Source organism: Ornithodoros turicata, chromosome 2 (genome assembly GCF_037126465.1).
Source record: "Ornithodoros turicata isolate Travis chromosome 2, ASM3712646v1, whole genome shotgun sequence".
NCBI classification, from domain to species: Eukaryota; Metazoa; Arthropoda; class Arachnida; order Ixodida; family Argasidae; genus Ornithodoros; species Ornithodoros turicata.
The window spans coordinates 41,315,609-41,336,177 of record NC_088202.1 but is presented as its reverse complement, the minus strand read 5'-3'; the positions used below and the strand labels follow the sequence as shown (position 1 = coordinate 41,336,177).

The 20,569-nt window shown below is 45.7% G+C and overlaps 2 protein-coding genes across 4 annotated transcripts in view; both read right to left on the bottom strand.

Moving 5' to 3' along the window:
* LOC135385324 (ATP-binding cassette sub-family G member 4-like) overlaps positions 1–2,839 on the bottom strand; it is a 44,627-nt gene extending 41,788 nt beyond the window's left edge. Inside the window, exon 1 of the mRNA XM_064614579.1 lies at positions 2,610–2,839. Coding sequence (XP_064470649.1) covers positions 2,610–2,709 — 100 coding nt within the window. The 5' untranslated portion in view covers positions 2,710–2,839. The remainder of the gene's footprint in view (positions 1–2,609) is intronic.
* Positions 2,840–12,969: 10,130 nt separating this feature from the next.
* The window catches only part of LOC135385323 (ATP-binding cassette subfamily G member 4-like), a 62,262-nt gene continuing 54,662 nt past the window's right edge, over positions 12,970–20,569 (bottom strand). For 2 of the 3 annotated variants that reach the window (XM_064614576.1, XM_064614577.1), the window contains 2 exons: positions 14,304–14,459; positions 12,970–13,511 (listed from right to left, as the gene is read on the bottom strand). In XM_064614576.1, the coding sequence (XP_064470646.1) occupies positions 13,167–13,511; positions 14,304–14,459 (501 nt within the window). In that variant the 3' untranslated portion in view covers positions 12,970–13,166. Of the gene's footprint in view, positions 13,512–14,303; positions 14,460–14,549; positions 14,586–20,569 lie in introns of those variants that run through there. The other variant, XM_064614578.1, reaches the window with a different exon arrangement.

Here is a 20,569-nt window from a genome sequence, read left to right as displayed (position 1 = left end):
TGCTTTAAAAAAGAAAACAAAAAATACAAAAACCAGACACACACACACACACACACAGGGAGGGGGGGGGGGCTTAGAGGCTGGTCTAGAGGCCGGAGGCATCAAGAAAGCTCAAGACTGCAGTCGTAACCACACCCTGGTTCTGCAGAACTGGGCCGAGCAGAGTGGCCAAAGAGACGTTGGGGCTGGGGACGTGAAATGCAGATGATGAGGGAAAGATTGAAACACGAGAATAAACTAACGCGTCTGGAGCAACCTACACTGTAAAATTCTGAGCACCCTTCTTGGTGCGAATGAGGTGTAATTTGGGTGTAAATCGTTTTGCACACCCCTGTTACACCCTACTGAACCAAAAAAAATTGCATGAGGGCGTTATATGGGTGTAATAGTTACCGAGCCTGATATTGAAGGTGTATCTGGGCTACTGGTGTGAAAAGGGTGGAACTGAGGAAAATGTTTAACATTGTCCTGGCCGTGTACGCTGAGTCTTAATTTTCCCTCATACCCAAACCAGTAAGAAACACAGACGTTATCTTGATGGTGAGTTGATACTCCAAGGAATTCCTCACTCCAGTGTTTCCTGTCTATATAATCAAATTAAACTTAGACACATCACCCTTCGTTTTGACTGGAAGGCGAGCAGGGCTATCAAATTGGCAGACGAGCGCAAGACGAGCAATGTATACAGTATCTGTTTTCTCTTAGAAAGGAAATGGAATTGAGGTGAGACGGTATCTCGAAAGACAGTTTTTGATGATGGGTGAGACAGCATTTTCGTCTGCGCGGACCTGTGTCAACATAGTCGAGTTTGCTAACTCCAGGGTGAAACTGTTAACAACTTTCTAGCAAGAATGGCATAACTTCAGTTCTTGCGAACGTGCACCGTAGAAAGGAAAGAAATACAAGGAGAAAGGTCCATTTCAAAGGCATAGGCATGCCACCCTCGTGTACATAGGCGGCGATTGATTTTCTAAGCGAACTTTGGGTTCGTTATGCCATTTATGTGGTGTTCCAAATTTATCACTAACTCTAAGCGCGTACATCCTTATCAGCATATCAGACCGTATATTGGTCCAATATGGCGCCAGTACGGAATTGCTATATCGGGAGAATATTTGTCCACAATACATTATATTTTTATGTTATGCATTTACTTTGGCTGGTATGCATAATACACTCACTATGGAAACAAAGCTGCACACATCACGGCATTATTTAAGGGTGTTGATTTACACCGAAAATGGAATCAGCTAGGCTACCACTCAGTTAAGCCACAGATGGTGTCCAATTAGCACTTCTCCTGGAGAGTATACTTCCATCTTACGGTGTTGATTTACACCAAAAAAGTAATCAGTTATGGTATCATCCAATTACACCCAAGAAGGTGTATAAAATTTAAGAGTGTAGCGGACGAGGGAAGTCCGTGAACAGGGTAAGAACCCGACGATGCAGCACGTGGGGGGGGGGGGGGATATATCTATTAGACCAAAGGAAAAAAAAGGGGGGGGAAAGGTTAGCCAAACGGGACGTCGGCTGCACAGGACCTTTATAGGGGCCAACGAGTGCAGCTAAGCTGAGTTGTCTCTTGCTGATACGGGCAATCACATATACTAGTAACGTGGAAATGTTGTCGAAATAGTAAGAGGGTGCTTGAGAATACGTCCAATACACTATGCACGGTGACCAAAGGTATTCGTGACGGGACAAATTACGTGTGCTTTGATATTCCAATGAAACCGTCCATGCGTGCGACCAACGAAACGCCTTTACCCAGTTAACTGTGAGACACTGTCGATGGATCACCCCGTTACGATGCATGTACTCTCCTGTAAACTGTTTCGTAAAACGGAAGGTAACGATGAACTAATAACGCCTTATAGTTACGAGTCATGTTTCAAGACATATGCAGTGAAGTGCATTTCATCACAAAGGCGGGGACCTTGAACTGTTTCCAACCCGCGTAATGAGACAAACGTCTAGAACACAGATGGGTGTCAGAAATGGTAGGAAAAACTAGTGGAAATGCCTTACAGTCGAGTCCCTGGTACGTTTCCTGGTACGTTCCCTGGTACGCTGCTTGGATAACGTACGAAACGAACCCCCACACTACACATGCGGTACGCTAGTCATCACCGATTGGTAACGATGAGGAATTTGGCAAAAGCCCCCCCGCAATTCAATACGTCCCTCTCTGCACTGCAGAAATTCGATCGTTATAAACACTTAATTTGACCAATTAGTTTTAGCTCCACTAAAACATCGCTTTGCAAGGAAAGCAGTATCTTTCTTTCTTTTTCAGCTTCTTGCTTTCCTTCGTATGTTTCCAGGTGCTGCAGCTGTCTTTTTTTTTCTTCTTATTTTCTTGTCAAGGACGTTGGCTCTGCATCGCCAAATATTGCCAAATCGAACCCAAGAATCTGGAGCTGACAGCGCCCTATATAATATATTTGTATCTTAGCTTCTCTGATGGAGGGTAGAGGTTCGAAGGTATATGTCTTTCGTGAGCGATTTAAGACACTCGACCTCCGAACAGGAAAGAAAAATATGCGGTTCCTACTTCATCACAATATTAATAAAGATAATGAGCAAAGAAAAAGTCATATACTCACATTTCTCTGTGTCATGCGAAGTAGAGAAAGCATTGTGGTTTTCGTATCCATTTAGATCTTCTAAACGTGACACATTGACTAAAATGGCTTGACCATCCATTGTGGTAGCCTAAGACGGCGAGTGCTTTGCCTAACTTAAGAACTAACCTCACTCTCAGGATGTTTCTGACCGAAGGTGTTCAGCTGCCGTCCACCATCGCTCTCCGACATACACAACCTTCGCATGTGAACGAGAGTGACGCTCTCAGTCTCTTTAAGGGAAAGTGCAACCCCTTGCTTTGGAAACCGGTTTGACCCCAAGCAGCGAAGAAGCGAATCGCTTCATGATAATAATGCAACCTCTGCATTTTATATATACATATCATTTTCATATATTTACATGTGGTTGGTTAGGAACTTAGGATGCGTTCTGTTTGTGAAGGTCAGTCTGCGTGGCCAGACCGGTATAGCCTCGTCGTCTTTGGCTGGCACTGAAATGGCGTCCGAAATGAAATGTCATGCAAGTCGTTTGGGCACTCCGACTCCAACTGCGACCTCCGCGAACAGACAACAACCTCAATTTTGGAATTTGCTAAGGGACACACGTTACGAAAAATAGGTGGTATTCGTCACTACTCCAGAGCGGCAGCCTGTGGAAAACGACCTTTCCTCCGTTTCGAACTGATCTGTTCATATATCCTGTGTGTTACAATTTACCAGCGTTGTAACAAGCTATAATTAAAAAAAAATCATTTCCATTTTATTTTGCAACGCAATCCTGTCCAGCATCTTCATCCTCTGTCCACCACTACTGTCGTTATAAGTACACGTTATGTAAAAACAGATGGGGTCGGCACCTTATCGAGCGATCGATGGACCATAGACTACATCCGAGGAAGGTCAGTGCATGTTCGGAGAGCAGATGGAGATAGGCGGACTCATTGTTTCTCAAGCTGGGTGCGGCATCGAGCCGGTGTGAGTGCAGTGCTTTCCAACGTGGTTGATGACGAACCTACCACAAGAACTTCCCAGCAATGTGTATGGACCTCTCGAAAACAAGCGCCCGGTTTACAACACCGTCCCTAGAATACGTGGCATGGTCGTGAAGGTTTCTATCGCCTGCTTAGGCAAGAAGTACGAATGAATTTATCGAACTGACACAGGCACACACATATTATGGTAAAACATTGGTCTGAGGCGGATCTAACGGGAACAACAACAGCAAGAACAATAAATGAAGAGGTGATGATGATATGGGATGTTTGGGATGAAGGGAAGCATAAGGCGGTAACACGAGAAGTACGTCTGGAGAGTATGAGAGCTGCTAGGAATTTTCTTGAATCGTACTTATGGCGGTATGGTTGATTGATTGAAAAAAGAAAAAAAAGGAGATGTTAGTTCCAAACACTCTGGTCGGAATTAGGGATCACTATGCACGAAACAACTGAAGGAAAAGGAGGATGGGGGAGAGACGAGGAGGCCACAAACCTATGCATTATACACTTTGTGAGGCAAACAAGCCCATACGCGAGCAAACAAACACAGCAAGAAAGAGAGCAATGCAGCGTCAAATAGGTCCGTCGAGACGAAGGCGCGCATGGTACGCATGAGTTGATTTCCTGGCCAGCACACAGGAACCTTTTGTGTAGTATATGCGCGATTATCCAGGTGGGCAGGGGACGATACAAGGGCACGTCGGTGTGCACTGTAGCTCGGGCAGTCTTCGAGGATGTATTCCGGAGGAAACCCTTCCTAGCTAAAAGAGGATTGCCCGGTGTATGGCACGTTGAGCCGAAGCTTGTAGATGAGCGATGTGACGGGTCGAGGAAGGGCTGACGGCATATGGAAACGCAGTTCTGGATCTACCTTGCACGAGAATGACGTAGTAGCAGACATGTGCAAGATACCTCAAAAAGTATTTAAAATAAGATAGCAAATACTGCCGCAAAATCGTAATTAAGATAGAGTATAAATACTCCAAAATTAAAGTAATGAAGTTAGAGTAGCAAATACTTCAGAGAGTATTTTAGATACACTTAAGATACTTTGGTTGGTGTCGTAGCAAAACACATGAACGTGAATCTGACACACGTTTCAGATTGAAACACGTGAGTTCGACGTCTTCCCGGTCGAAATCATCTTCTTCTTTGGTAAGCAAAGATTACATTTGACTGCAATATTATTATCGGTTTCCGAAACATATTCGAAAAACATCCGATGGTTTGGTCAGGGGGGTGAACGCGTCTCTTTCGTGGGCTCCATTCTGCGAGCTGACAACTCGTGCATAATGACCCTTTATGTCCATAAATACAAAAGCTCCAACAGGCCCTGTGACAGTCGCTGACCGGTCTGTCATACGAGGGATGTTCAAGTCAAACCGGGACATTTCATTTTTCGCAAAAGTAAAAGGAACCTACAGGTGAGAAATTAGTTTTATTTTTCAACGTAATCTCCAGCTGCACTAATGCACTTGTCCCAGAGTTTCACGAGGGCTTGGATTATAGGCGGAGAGTTTTCAATCTGCTGGAGGGGGCCGGGGCACAACGCCCCTCCCCTTTTTCATACACAGAGCTCAGGCAGGGCGTCGGGAATTAAGTGTTGTGACATTGTGCTGCAAAATTTCACAGGATTTTAATCGTCACTCGCATCAAGCGATTCTTAGGATACCCCTCGAAACGTTCAGCTTGAGTGTCAGCTGGGTGGACTTTCCATAGGGGCCTTGCCTCCCATGGGAAAGTTCCAGAGGGGCTCAGGCCCCCAAGCCCCCCCCCCCCCCCCACTCCCCGCAGTCGGTGCCTATGGCTTGGATGCCAGCAGCGTAGAAATCCTAACCGGCGCGTAGTAGCCATGATCGAACCCAATTCTTGACCTCGTCGTCGCAGATGAAGTGGCGGCCCCCAAGGAACGCCTTCAGTGGTCCGAAGAGATGGAAATCGCTGGGGGCGTGGTCTGGACTGTAAGGGGGATGTGGCAGCAACAACCAGCCAAGTTCCTGTAAGGTGCGTGTCGGGAGATGCGCGGTATGCGGGCGTGCATTGTCCTGTAGGAGGAGGACTCCTTTGGTGATGAGGCCTGGCCGCTTTTGCTTCAGAGCCTTATGCACATCCAACCTAGCAGTAGTATGCACTATTAATGGTGGTGCCACTGGGCAGAAAATCAACATGAACAACGCCAGCTTTGTCTCAGAAAACTGTGGCCATAACCTTACCCGCAGACGGGGTGCTTCGGAACTTCTTGGGAGCTGGCGAGCCCGTATGCTTCCACTATTCTGATGCGCGTTTACACTCAGGAGTGAAATGGTGCACCCATGTTTCATCGCACGTAATGATCCGATCAAGGAACGGTTGTCCTTCAGTGTCGAAAGGATGCCTTAGCTCTTGGGAGATTTCCAGTCTTCTCTGCAGGTCAGACACGGAGAGCTGCCTCGGGACCCAACGGGCACTAAATTTCCGAAACTGGAGGTGTTCATGAATGATAGTGTTCAACGTCCCCACAGAAAAGTCGGCCTTTCGAGCCAGTTCGAGACATGTTATCTGTCGGTCCTTGAGGATCAGGCGCTCCACAAGTTGGATGTTCTCAGGAACTCTGACACAGGGCTCTGAGCCGCCCCGGCTGGGATCGTCCTGCACTGATGTACGGCTGTCTCGGAACCTTTTGCGCCACTCAAACGCTTTGCTGTGGCTAAGTGTATTGTGGCCATACTGAGCCTGAAGTCTTCTGTGAATTTCAGATGACTTTACGCCTTCATTCACGAGAAACTTCATGACAATTCGCTGTTCGATGTGCGCACTCACCTAGTTGGCGGCCATCTTCTCCAGCACATGTCTTCTGTTTTGCACAAACTTTGGACCACCACGTGGTGAACGCGGAACACCACGCCTGTCGCGTGTGAAAATGACGAAAAAGAAGTAGCGCGAGCCATTTGTACATTCAGGAGACAGAAAGTCCCGGTTTGGCTTGAGCACCCCTCGTTCATTACAAAGGGAAAGAGTAGAAGTTTGCCAAGCAGGGGTATCCTGGTGGCTAGAACACAGTCAGAGGAGTTCAGGTCAGAACTCATAGGCACAGGCACAGCCATAGGTACTCAGGGCACAAATCATAAAACCCTTGCTCTTGAATTAGGATTTTCTAGAAAGGTCAACCTATCAAAGTAGGAAATTCCCGGAGAGCCATGACAATAGAAAAAAACGAGAAAATGGAAAAGTGAGAGGCGATCCGAGAAGTAGTTAGAGTATTGAGTAGAAGATACCACAAAATGTATTTCAAATAGAGTACAAATACTTCTCCCCAAAAAGTATAGAGTAAGATACCAAGATACCAATGGTCACTGCACGGCTGTCTCGTGAGTTTACCGATTGCTCTTCGCATCCGCTCGGGTAAAATGTGTATAGTATGCGTTGTTTCACCAAGTGCCACATGAACACCTCTCGAAACTAGGTCGGCATCTTCATTTCCAGGTACGCCACAGTGTCCTGGGGTCCACTGCAAGTCCATAGTATGACACTGTGTGTGACGGTACAGGAATACTCCTTGAGGATGTCACACACCAGTGCAGCTAGATATATTAATCCCATTGTACAGCACAGAGCTAGCAGGGCGGTCTTGGAGTCCAGTTCATGGGGGGGCTGACGGGACGCAATGAAGGAAAGCGCCATATGCGTGGTATGTAGCTTGGCCGTGGTCGCTGAAGTCGGGAGCGATAGTCTTGCTCTTCCTTTCAGTTGACAGCTCAGGAATTATATATGCACAGGCGGAGACGGCTTGAGTCGATGAACCGTTGGTAAAGATTTTAATTCTCCCTTGAGCGCTATGAACCATGATCAGACTGAGTTGCCGAAGAACAATCGTCGCAGCAGATTTTTTCAAAGTTAAGCCAGTGACATAGACAGGCACAGGAGGTGCCTGGTGGGCCCATGGTGGAACTATGAGTGGAGACAGTCGCTTAAAGGGACAGTCTGGACCCCAGATGTGAAATAAATAGGCCTCATCAGATGATTCCTTATATCTTTCCGAGCACCATGCAAAATATTTTGTTTATATTCGGCTCCAAGCATTTGTAATGCAATTTTCAACTTGCATCTTTTGCCCCCGACTGAAAGCCGCTGTTGGACAGTCGTGACGCCAGGAGCGTTCTCTTCCGACCTTTGCGGCGTCTGTCGGCTCCTCTCGGCGGGCTGTGTGTTCTTTGTGCGTCGCCGTTCTTGGTTTCCGTACTTTGAATACGCATGGCATTCCCGCTTTTTATTAACAGTGAGTGGTTACTGCATATGTGATGGTGTTGTTGAGCGATGAAGCATAGGTGGTCTACAGTGATAGTAACGAAAATCTCCAACCAAGTTACAGGACGGGGATACCCGACGTTTCGGAGCCAGTTCGGCTCCTTCCTCAGGGGTGACTGTAGTGGCCGTTGGCAGCAGCGTTCTTGCCGTGGTTCGAATTTCGTGATTCGCCGGATTGTTTTTCAGTCACGTGACGGAGGCCGCTGACGTATACGCTGGGTAACGCTCCAACAGATCGGTTAAGGTTTCCAGGTGTTGATTGTATATGCCAGGACTCTACAAACATTCTATAGTGCATCGTGAGCAGGGGCGGATCCAGACCATCAGTTTGGGAGGGGGGGCGATTTCTCTGTCGGAGCGCGTGGTGGGGGAGAGGAGAGAGGGAAATCCAAAATATAATCTAACGTTTGGAGGGGGCGATAGCCCCCCCCCCCCCCCCTTGGATCCGTCACTGAGAAAAAATGAAAACACAACGTGCGTGTCATTTTTCCGGTTTGCGGAGACCGAACCCCCAAAACAGTTGGGGGTAGCCAGTATTCACCGTCCTGGATAATAGCTCGGTGCAGTATCAATGCCTTTTGAAAAGACAAGTAAGTGTTGTTAAGTTTCAACCTCGTTCTCGTCACAGATTTGGCCTACACAGCATAAACATTTGTTAGGCGCTTCTCTCTGAGTTACAACACCTGCATAGAAAATGTTACAAGCTACATAGGTAGGTATAACATAAGTTATTAAACAAATCGCCCATCCCAACTGGGTCAAGTCTCACCTGAAAATCTCACTTTGAACGTCAAACAAGCGCTGAGTGTTGTTGCGTCGTCTTGTACAGTTGTGACGTCGGGAACAACAGTGACGTCACGGAGAAACCGAAACCGGATATGGGTTAACCGTAGGATTTAATTCATTTTCTCCAAAACGGGAAAGCTTCCACCCTGTCTATTTTACGTGGATGATATACGTGTGGAGCACAATCGAATGGAGTCGCAATCCGAATACCCTCCGGAAGTCCGGACTGTCACTTTAAGCTTCGGAATTAGGCTGTGATGAGCTAAAACAGCTTGTCAGTCGCCGGATGCTGCTGAACGAAGAATGTCACGTACTAATGCGGCGGTACGTGTAGAGCCATGCGTGGTATATTATACGCATCTGCACATATTGTGTTTCCCCTGTAATAAGTTCAGGAACTGATACAGTTTGGAAGACGATATGACATAGTTCAACTTCAATAGCACAAATATGAGCATACATGAGTTGGAATGTAGTATTGAGAGAGGTAATAACAGCAATTAAGAACAGTGGACGTGTGCAGGAAGATGAGGACGATGTGGCTGTGATACCTGTTTCTTAAACACAAGGAAAAGAGAGAAGTGGAAATTGATCAACGATGCTGAAAAATTTATTTATTTGCAATTTCAACAGTTCCACTTCATAAAAAGCTTCTTCGGCCCAAGTCATCGCGCTTTCAAGTAAGAAAAACCAGGGATCGCGCTCAGATCTCTGAATAAGAACAATGGATGGGTGGTGTGCAAAACATCAAACCAGCAAATTGGGTTCCTGTAGTGAAGTAACACGACAAATCCAGCAACATAACAGATGCTGCTTGTGAAATTTAATCTCGGTGTTGTGTTAGGCACTGTTTGGTAGGACATAAAGCTGCGTCACCACTTTTCGTCGTTTCCATTTGGAGATTCCCCGATTCCTCCTACCCCCCTCATTTACAGCAGTACCCTATGTACACCCTATGTCCTCATGAACATTCCCCTCTTCTCGTTTCATCTTATTTTTCTTTTCCCTTTGATCTCCGCCTCCCTCCCCCTATGCTTTACGCCGTTACGTCTCGACGCACAATTTTGTTGCTTTGAGTTGTATTGAGTTTAGCTCAGATGGTATATTCTTCATATAAAATGCAGTTTGTAATCTTTGCACACGCGATATTTAGGACAGAAGTGCCGTTGCGTTTAACAACGAGTAATATGTTCGTAAATAACGTTGAGCGCGTGACGAGAGTCTTGTAACACAGTACATTGTATGGCGAGGGGAAAGTAAGAAACTGCAACGGCATATATCTCTAGGTAGCAGACCGCACCCATTCTTGGTGCGTTATGCAATGGACCTCTTTCACATACACGTCATATCCTAGCTGCTATCCAACGAACCATGCTCGGCGCGCGTCAAAACAAATCCACGTGGATATCACAAAGGACCAATACCGGTCCGGAATGGGTCCCCACTTCTGTCGTCCCCATACTTCACCATCTAGTGAAGACGGAGATAAACCTCTCCGGCGCCTCAAGGTCCTACGCATGCGCATAGGCCAACAATACCTCGTCGCGGTATTCACGTATAGTACTAATAACCAGGGTGTCGAACCGCAACAAATACGGGTTCGGTTCGGGTTCGGGTTCGCATTGTTTTGATTTCGTTCCGGTTCAGTTCCGGTTCGGCCACGCCAAAAACCGAACCGGTTCGCAAACCGGTTCGCAGCCCCGAACCGGTTCGCGAACCGGTTCAACGCTTCCGTTTTATATGTTCCATAAAACTGCATTTATCAGGAAATGCGTGGCTAATAACTCTCTAGAGGTGAGGTAGCCCTTTAGCGAAAGCAATGAGAAATGGATGAACACTTATTCCAAATAGAGTCCACGCTGTTGAAGCGGTGTAGTCCTGCTACTTTTTGTTCCCGAAATCTATTTTTTCACACGCACAGTGCCAGCAAGATACACTTAAAAGAAGCCTAATAAGATGGACAGCGTAACATATACAGGGTGTTTCAAAAAACGTGTCATTCGGACTTAATAAAAAAACGGGGCGACGGAAAAGTACGGGGTAAACGGCATTTGTGTCGCAACTGAATTTGCCACCTTGAAAAAATATTTTCATTTGATTTTAATTGAAATAAATTTAATTTCTTTAATTGAACTCCAAAATTTCCCAAGTCAACCTAACGTTTTTTTTACAGAATTAGAGAGCCCGTAGCGAACTTAGTCAGATCCACTAAGAAATCCGCTCGATATTGCAAATGGAACTGCCCAAAAAAAGTCCCGAAATTGAGGCTTCCAAGTTTCGGGTATTCAACGGCGCACCAAATCAGACGCAAAGATTCGTGGAGAGGAGGACTGCTCCTGCCCCCATGAAAGATATAAGGTCGAAAAAACACAGGGCGTGAAAAAAGAGGCGGAATCATTTTTGTTTGCCGCTTATCAACGTATGGTGGAATGTCACCTGCCTCGTCTTGTGCTGCAAGCCGGTCCGGCGATAAAACTGTTGTAGCTTCATGGGGGCAGGAGCATGTCCTGCCCTCCGCGCATTTTTCCGACTGATTTGGTGCGCTGTTGAATACCCGAAACTCTGAAGCCTCAACTTTGGTACTTTTTTTGGGCAGTACCCTTTGCAATATCGAGCGGATTTATTGGTGTATCTGACTAAGTTCGCTACAGGCTCTCTAATTCTGTAAAAAAAACGTTAGGTTCACTTGGGAAATTTTGGAGTTCAATTAAAGAAATTCAATTTATGTTAATTAAAATCAAATTAAAATATTTTTGCAAGATGGCAAATTCAGTTGCCACACAAGTGCCCTTTACCCCGTATTTTTCCGTCGTCCCGTTTTTTTATAAAGCCCGAATGACACGTTTTTTGAAACACCCTGTAGACGACAGTACTTGCCGGCACACTGCCTTTGCAGCGCGAATCGATCTGAAACCGTACTGAAGCATGTCGAAAATAAGCCGCCAGCCTTACTCTGTCCGAGCTCACAGCAGTGTACTAGTTATCCACAACACACAGGCAATGTGTCACGACACAACTGCACTACCAATAAGAAGAACCACATTTACTTTTCAAACCACGACCAATCAAACGGGCACCGTTCTGCGTACGCTCCTTCTCCACTTCTCATGTTTCTGACTTGTTTAATTTGTACTGCTCACGTGTAAAGGGAAATCTTGGGCGCTTATTTGATCACATATTCGTCCTGTAGAGCTACATAACTGGCCTACTCCATTCCTGTTTCATTCGTCCGCGTGCACTCTTAAAAATGAACTTCACCGCATAGCACGCTCCTAGCCAACCACCATCTCGAATGATATCGTTATCTGCCCTGATTTGTTGAAAACGGGAGGCGTACGCCTTTTTGTGACACTTATGCTGTTCATAATTGTCACAAAAAAGGCGTACGCCTCCCGTTTTCAACAAATCAGGGCAGATAACGATATCATTCGAGATGGTGGTTGGCTAGGAGCGTGCTATGCGGTGAAGCTCATTTCTAAGAGTGATGGCACCTCGTCTCTGAAGAGTAGACGCCGCATCACCGCGTGCGTGGGGCGCTAGCCGCGGCGCTCACAAGGACAACTGCGTTTCAACGTGTTAAAAAGACACTGAAAGTATACTTACTATACATCGTCGTCTGAATGCTAGGTGAAAATTTCTGAAATCCATGATATAGGCGCGTGATGATGATACCAATGTGCCTTCGTTCGGGGATAGAGAGGAACTCTTATGCTGACTTCTTTTACGTCCGAACCGTTTTGTTGCGAACCGGTTACCGCTATTATTTTTTACGGTTCTGCTCCGGTTCGGGTTCAGCAGTGTCATGAAAATTTCGGTTCGGGTTCGGTTCCGGCAAAAATAACGGTTCGGGTACGGTTTTCGGTTCGGGTTCGGGTTCGGTTCGACACCCTGCTAATGACAATACATCAAACTGCATAGTACATCAGGGCATTTTGCGACATTATACTGTTTACGACATGATCTTGATTATAAGAAAGATAAACAAATCAGTTTTCTTTTTTTTTGTCTGCTCAGCAGCGCTCCTGTTGGAGTTGGAGTTGGAATCTTCTCCCCTTTCCCTTCTTCATGTCTCTTACCTGTTCTTCTTTCTTGCATATGCACGTGTTCTCAGGTAGATAAACAGTCAGTAAAGTAAATAAAGAAAAAAGCAAATGCATCTAATATAAAAACTAGGTGAATGCGAGAATGATTATAAGAGCACTATAAAGAAGAAACAAAATGTGGTCGTCAGTTCAGTGCTTCTGTACGTGTGTCGTTTCCTCCGTGTTGCCTACGCGTTTTCTTTTTCTTTTATCTGTAAGAATCACACTATGCAGTAGCATACGATGACGACAGCCTTTATAGTGATGCAAACAAAGGCACAACCCAGAACGCGCTTTCTCCAGATTTACCTCTTAGAGCAGTGTAACCAATCTGTTTGCTACTTCCCGGCTCTATCGCAAACAATGAACTGCCCTAACTTTCTTGTTGTTTCTCTCTTCTTCTTTTTATTTATTGTTGCAACGGCGAGTCGCTATGTTTTTCTTTTAAGCCGCCACTTAAGCGCCACGAATGCTATAACCCTGAAGACTACTTCTAAACTAACCAAGATCACGATTTGCAAGTAGAGTTTCTTCTCCGCAGAATTCGTAAATTCGAGCACATCTGCAGGGTCTTCGTACAGGCAAATGAAATCGTCGCATTCCAGTTTTTCTCTTCCGTAACCATACGTCGATAAAATGATCCCTTGGTAGGCGTGATAAATAGGAGAAGCGTAGTGGATCCAGCGCAAGTAGGGAGTCACCACGTTAGACTGAACATAAAATCCACTGAAGAAGAATGCCGGCGACATGGCAGGAAACGCCAGGAACACTGCCATCTGAAAGGAAATGCCGGGAACTGTTTTTGACATGTTCGTTTGGTTTGGTTTTGTGGTACATACGTATTGTGTAAAAAATTACGTCCATGGCGCGTTCCCCCCATCACACAAACATGATTTCTGAAGAAACGTGTTAAAGGAGAATGGCAGGACTCAAAAAATGAACGTCAGGACTCAGGGGAGGGGGATTACGAACCCTGGGACACAAATTCCCACAAAAAGTACAGGTGCAGCGCTCAGTCCTGGTGCTCAAGAGAGCTTTCAGTCTTGGGGTCACAAAACATCCTTCCCTCGGCTCCCAGTATGTGAGGTCACGTATTCTGTAGTGTCAATAGAGAGGCACGGGGCATCCTTTTTCGTCCTTTCTTTTAGCAGTTGTAATTGGCGCGTCCCGCCGCTGACGCACAGCTGTCAACCGGTGGCCTAGCAGATCATTTTCGGCAGCCAATAAAACTGCTCGGGTGATATGACGTCACAAAAAGGAGCTGGAAAAGATCACCGCAGCTGCACCGACGTTTGTAAGCTACTTTTCCATGGAAATGCGTCGCTTTCCAAACGAAATATTTGCGTGGCTGTTCTTGGAGGTATAGTATTTTTATGTCACGGAGTACCTCCCCTTGACATATTTTTTTCTTGGCCTTCCGTACTGCTGTAACATCTATCCCCTCTAGCATTGCTAATGCTTTATTGCAATCGCACGCGTCATATACAACAGTGTCTCGCTTCCCTCCTGTTATAATCCATAAAAATAGGCATGCATCAAGAAGTATAAAAAAGTTCTCTTTCTTTTACCTGCACGGAAGAGAGAGCAGATACAAGGAGGCCTATGGACTGGGTGACTGAACTGAGTTGAATGCAAAGCAAGCAAAACGCTGCTGCTCGCCAAAATACTAGAGGCTGTGACGTTGGGTAGTACGTGATGCCTACCATCAGCAAGACAGGAAGCACCTGAAACAGATGTTGCCAGCGGTATTTTAAAATTTATCCAAACGGGAAAAAATAGGGCTGTGCGTAGCGAATACGAAGTGTATACTTTACCGGCAGAACAGAAAACTGGGCATTTTATAAAAGAGACTGTAAAGTGAAATATAACCACCATGTATTAAGATACCATCATGTAGAACTTGACTGCGTGATGACACACACGAGTCATTACGTCTCAGTTTTGAACACTTCTAGAAACTTGATGGTGGTGACCTTCTGCATTCGCTGTGAAAAACAGCGGGAGTCTGCCCTGGAGTGGCTAGAGATGCGAAGCCCCGGAAAAAAAAACGAAATTTGAAAAAAAAAAAAAAGCTTTTTTCGTTTTCTTCTTTGTCTCCGGAAAAATAGCCAAAATTTCCAGGCGATTTTCGTGCCTTTGATGCTTCCAACCCGCCAACAGTGCCTTAGGTGCCTCTAATCCCCCAACAACCACCAACTTAGAGCTCCGACTAGCCGCTCCAAGCGATCGCCATCGCGTTCACATAATGTCGGAGTCACTGATCTCTATGTATAAAGGCTAGATAGCGGATGGGTGAGGGTATCGCAGGAAAGGGTGCGCCAACCGGCCGCCATATTGGGGTGCTCAAAAGAGCCATTACAGCTCATTGGAATGCATGTAAGCTGTGACAAGTTTTGGTGTTTGTGAGCGCTTCCCTTGCTGCTTCGCTAAAATTTTGCCACGGATCGCTGCAGAAATCCCTCGTGATTGGATTCCTTACGTTTTTTGTGTGAAATCTCGTCACATACACACAGTAAATCATTTTACACCTTTATTTTCTCAAACAAGGTGTGTTCTTATAAAAACACCCTTTTCTATTCCACAAAGAGTGCAAAAAGTGCATTACTAAAGGTGTAATATCGACATACACCACGTCTTATCTAATGTGGATCATTATGGGTGTAAAGTGGGGTGTTGAAACAGCTGTTTTCCGTCGAATGCACCTTTTTTACACCCATTTGAATTGGGAGTATGGTGTTAAAAATGGTGTTTTATTTCGTGAGAGAAAACTTATGCTGGTTTCACAGCTCCCCTCAGCAAGTAATCACATTATAGACGATAACCTGAGTTAAAAACACAGTATTTGACAGGGAGGGATGTTAGAAATTTAGCTTATACCGGTGACTCGTTGCAAACTTGGGTGTTAATTCCAAGAACACATTCCCGCCACCGTTACAAACTTTTCCCGCCCAACCACATGTAACGAACGTGCCCCAACAAATTGTATTTCAGTATATTATACATCCGACACGCCAATATAGGCTACTGAGGGTGCCCCAGATCTCTTTATGCCTCTGCACTCACGTTGGTCCCACAGTGTTAACCAGCTAACGAGACGTGCCTGCGACGCATTGCACTCCGGTTGAGGTTCTACGATGGAACCACGGCTGCAAGTCTACCGCGTTCGCGGTGCTGCTTGGCATAGAAGCAAGAACGTCGAACTGTATGTCTCGGCCAGTGGTGTCGGTATGCTGCCGCGGAAGCTCCTATTACACTATTTGCGAGGGAATGTTTGCTAGCAAATAATTCCATCATAAAAGGTGTTTTCAATAGAATACTCCCATTTTAAGGGTGTTTTAGTTTTTAAACACCCATTATAACAGTGTTTTATTAGGGATACACTTAACTAAAGGGTGCATCAGAAAACACCCATCATTTGAGTGTAAAGGCAACACCAAAAAGGTGTGCGCCATGGGACAAGCCATTTACACCAAAAAAGTGCAAAAAAGTTTACTGTGCATGTTATTTCCTGTCTATTTTGTACTCGTGTGAGGTCGTGTCGTTCCAATTTTGTACTTTGAACTTCGATTATGTGATTTGCTGGTTTTGTGTGGTGTTGTATTTGTTGGGTTACGTTTCCTTTGTCGTCTGTCAGCGTATGCAGCGTGTTGTTTCGCTTGTTTCTCCCATTTCCTTTCTGCTCCGGGGTGTGGAATGCCAGGGAGCAGTATTCTCGCAATTGACTCTCGGCATTCAGCAATGTTTGGCACGTTTGTATATGTAACCACCTTAATATGCTTGGGTATAAACATTATGCTTTGCACAGGAAGTTTAGATATGACTAGTTATGACACGAAATGCCGAACGGCACTAAAGCACTTCCAAAGGACTAGAATGATATTATGTGATATAAAGGCTATACGACGGTAAAAACATATCGACTACAAATATGTGCACCGGGGAAGTAAATGGCGGTAAAGACAGTTGAAAATGAGTAGAGGTAGAGTGAATAAGTCATAAAAAAGGCTAAGTAGCAAGGTCTTGTGGTGAAAGCTCCAACATCAAAGTACCACAAGTCCAGTTGCAACAGGAAGTTTGAAGCAGTCAACCAGGTAAGTGGGCAAAGTGCATCACTGGTTGTTGAATATGACCTTGACAATTTCTTTCGCAGATGAGGCCTGGCTGTCATCTTCTCTGTATCTTCCTTGGCAAGGTGGTACAGTCCGATACTGCTGTAGCACTGGGAAACTTCTTTGATCAGACGGATCACATTGTTTTCATTTGGGCTGCATTCAAACATATATTGTCGCAAACTTAAGCAGGAGAATAAAGAGTAGAGATCCGAGGTTGAAAAATTATTTATTGTCTCTAAGTAAACTAAACATGCTGGAACGCACCAAAGAGACATGTGGCTGGTGTGTTTGTATGTCCCACTAATACGAGTTTGTTCGTTAGGCAAAATTTTCATGCAATAGTTTTTCTTTATATGCTTTTGCCCATCTTAGTACTGTCCTATCCAATGTGGAGTGGCTTTTAACTGCATATGAATGCATAATTCAGGAGTGTTTTCATATATTGGACTAGTTGGCAGCTTTAAGGTGCCCTACATGCAGTACTGATTCCAATCATCAACCACCGCTTGAAACTCTTAACTAGGAAACATGATTCATAGAGGCTAGACTTTCATGCAAATACACTCTTTCAACCAGAGTTCGAGGCAACTCATTACTGTAACTAAGTTCCTTTTTTTTTTGGTAACTTATAACTTAACTCGCTACTTTTGCGCCGTGGTAACTTTCAGGGAACTCGTTTCTTTTTCAGGTAACTTTGCGAAGTTCCAAGTTACTTTTAATTCGCTAAAACATGATGTTCAGTCAATGACGGTATTCTGTTCAGGAAGTAAGAACCGCTGCTATTGAAATGAAGCTGAACCGTTGTGTGCCCACAGGGAATAAGATGCAAAGAGTTCGCATTGTTGGACATAAACGAAAACTCAACGCAGGCAACTCAGGGTCGAACTCAACTGATCACACGCGCTGCACCTGTGTAGTGCTATTTTGTGTCCGAACTAACTTGGGAGTAACTCGTAAGTAACTTAGGAGTTGCGTAGTGCCACATCTCTCAAGATTCTTGGCGTTTTATTCGACCGAAACGGCCGCATGCACGACAACTGGCTTCAGGCTCTGCAGGAGTTCCAGTCCAAGTGTCAAGCCGCGGGACCCTTCGACCTCTCGTACCTTGAGCGCACCTACTTAGTGCGAACTGTCTTCTGTGGGCGAGTATGGCACCTGAGCCACTTGTTAATCGCACCACACCAGACAATAACGAGGCTGCACTAGGTGGTGCTCTCGTTCTTCTGGAGGAAGCGTCGTAGGCCAATTGCATGGATCTCGCTGTCTCTCCCTGCTTCGCGTGGAGGAGTGTCACTTCCTGACATTGGCCTTATGAACAGAGGAATCGCTATGAGATCTGTGCTTCGTGTTCTAAATACTGAGCCGTCGCCAACTCAAGTTGTATTGCTCTACTGCATGGGCCGCCTCGCACGGGACCTTGTTGCGCATGGCTATGACTCAGCGGCTCCATCGGCTGCGTCACCCCCACAGTTTTATGCAGCTGTGCACTCATATCACCGCAAGCTGTCCTCTGTTCTACCAAGTCATTTGCTGGCTTCTTGTCCTAGCGTGCTGTCGGAAGCAGTGGTTTGCCATGAAGTGGACAACAATAGGTCCGATAGCGGGCGATGCACAAGAAGCATGTCGTGGACGGTGTTGGTCGGCTCGTGGCTCCCTGGACCCCTGCGTGATGTGATGTGGTGGTTTGCGTGGGACATCCTGCCCACACGCGACAATCTCCTCTTGTGGAACCGACAAACACTTGTGGTGTCGACAAACACTTGTCCATATTGTGCACACGTCGAGACGAACAGTCATGTGCTCTACGAATGCCACACGGCGAGGATCTTTTGGTTCTTTGGTTTGGATCTTTTGGTGTCTTCCATAACGTAAAAGCGCTAAAACCAGGACGAACACAGACACACACAACAACTCGATGTTGTGTGTGTCTGTGTTCGTCCTGGTTTTAGCGCTTTTACGTTATGGAAGTCTATCACCAACAAGCCCAAAGGGATGTTTTAACGAACTTCATTTTGGTGTCTTGTTCGCCGTCACACAAATGTTGTTTGTCCTGTGTCATTCGACTGTCGCCGTCCGTCTCACCGCCTTAGTATTCTCGTGACTGCTTGTGGCGTCGACATATTGTGGACAGCGCGCTGTAAGGCAGTGGCACAACGTCGGAATCGCGCCCCATTGTTCTTGTTGCTGCGACGCTTGCGCGTGAATGTGACGAACTTCCTGCAACGGGAACTACTCGTGTGCTCGGACGTGATCGTTTTGAGAGGCTATGGGGAGCACACCCCTCAGTTTGTGCACAGGACGGCCACGTATCCATCGTGGGAGCCCCACCTTGACTGTACATAGTGTACGTCGTATAATTTTCTCTTTGTACTTTCACACTGTGACATAGCCTACAGACTATATAATTGATGAAATTTAGATGTATATAGTGTGCATAGTTGTATAGTAGTTATATAGTTGCATAGTGTGCATATATTGCCTGTGTTTTGCGTGCCGATAGTCCTTTAGTGTAGCCATCATATTACTGTGTGCTGAGGACCGCTTGTGTATTTCGTTCATAATAAATTTTCCCTTAACAACTCGTTCTTTTTTTTTAAGTATCCGTAACTGCGAGTTACGTTTCGGGCTGAATAACTTCGTTATTAACTTAGTTACATTTTTCACACGGTAACTTCGTAGGGAGTTCCTTTTGACTGGTAACTTCTCGATCTATGCTTTCAATTCTGCATGCTTTTTGTACACTGCATAAAGTAAGATACTTTTGCCCCAGTGAATTTGTTGCGTGTTTTAAATGCATGCAAGTGAATTTCTAGAGGTGCATGTTTTGAGCAAGATTAATGAATTTTTCATGCATCTCTGTTCAACCAGCTTTTAGTGCATATAAGTCCGGCCTCTACATATGACGTATGCATTATTACTTTCTTTAGGTGTTCTGGGAAGTCGAACTTGTTCAGGTCTTAGTCGAACGGTTTGCCCTGTTCTGTTGAAGCACCTGTCTTTAAAATGTTTGCTGCAGACCAGTGATGTCCTCGACGGCGTCCAGTCCTTTCGCCTGACATCCACCACACTTTTTTAAATGTTGTGGGCGGCTGTGAGGGAACCTGCATTGAACAATTTATGTTATCAGTTACGCCAGGGATGACAAGGCTGATCCAAGCAAGCAATCGTCGATACCGTGACCAACAAACTGAGCCGTAGATCCCACACCTGACAAGCGCACTTCAACGCCTGCTACGTGCCGAGACCATACCCGTGAATTGCAGGAAGTCTGGACTATCACAATGACTCTATCCAGATAACGTACTGCTTAAGTTCAACGTTTACATCTTGAGGTACGAGTCACAAAGTGCCGCGCACATGCTTCAACGGCAACGTTTTGTCGCCCCGCTCGTGGACTAATAAATCACATTTATTAGTAAAACTAAGTCACTTACTTGTGAAATGTCGTCCCCGGTATCTTGCCAGTACGGGCAGTACACCCATAACCACAATACACACCCATATAGAGATCAGTGGTCGGAGTATGCTAGCCTTTGATCTCTTTAGTAATAGGCTAGATAGCGGATTGAGGGTGCAACCGTACGGTCACCGGCCGCCCCCCATCTTGCGAAGCTCAAAACATTGCCGTCCGCGACTCAGCTGCATATTCTGCATGCGCCTTTGCGTGGCATTTTTGTGGTGTCATGCCCGCCTGGTGTGGTTATGGGTGTACCCCCTGTACT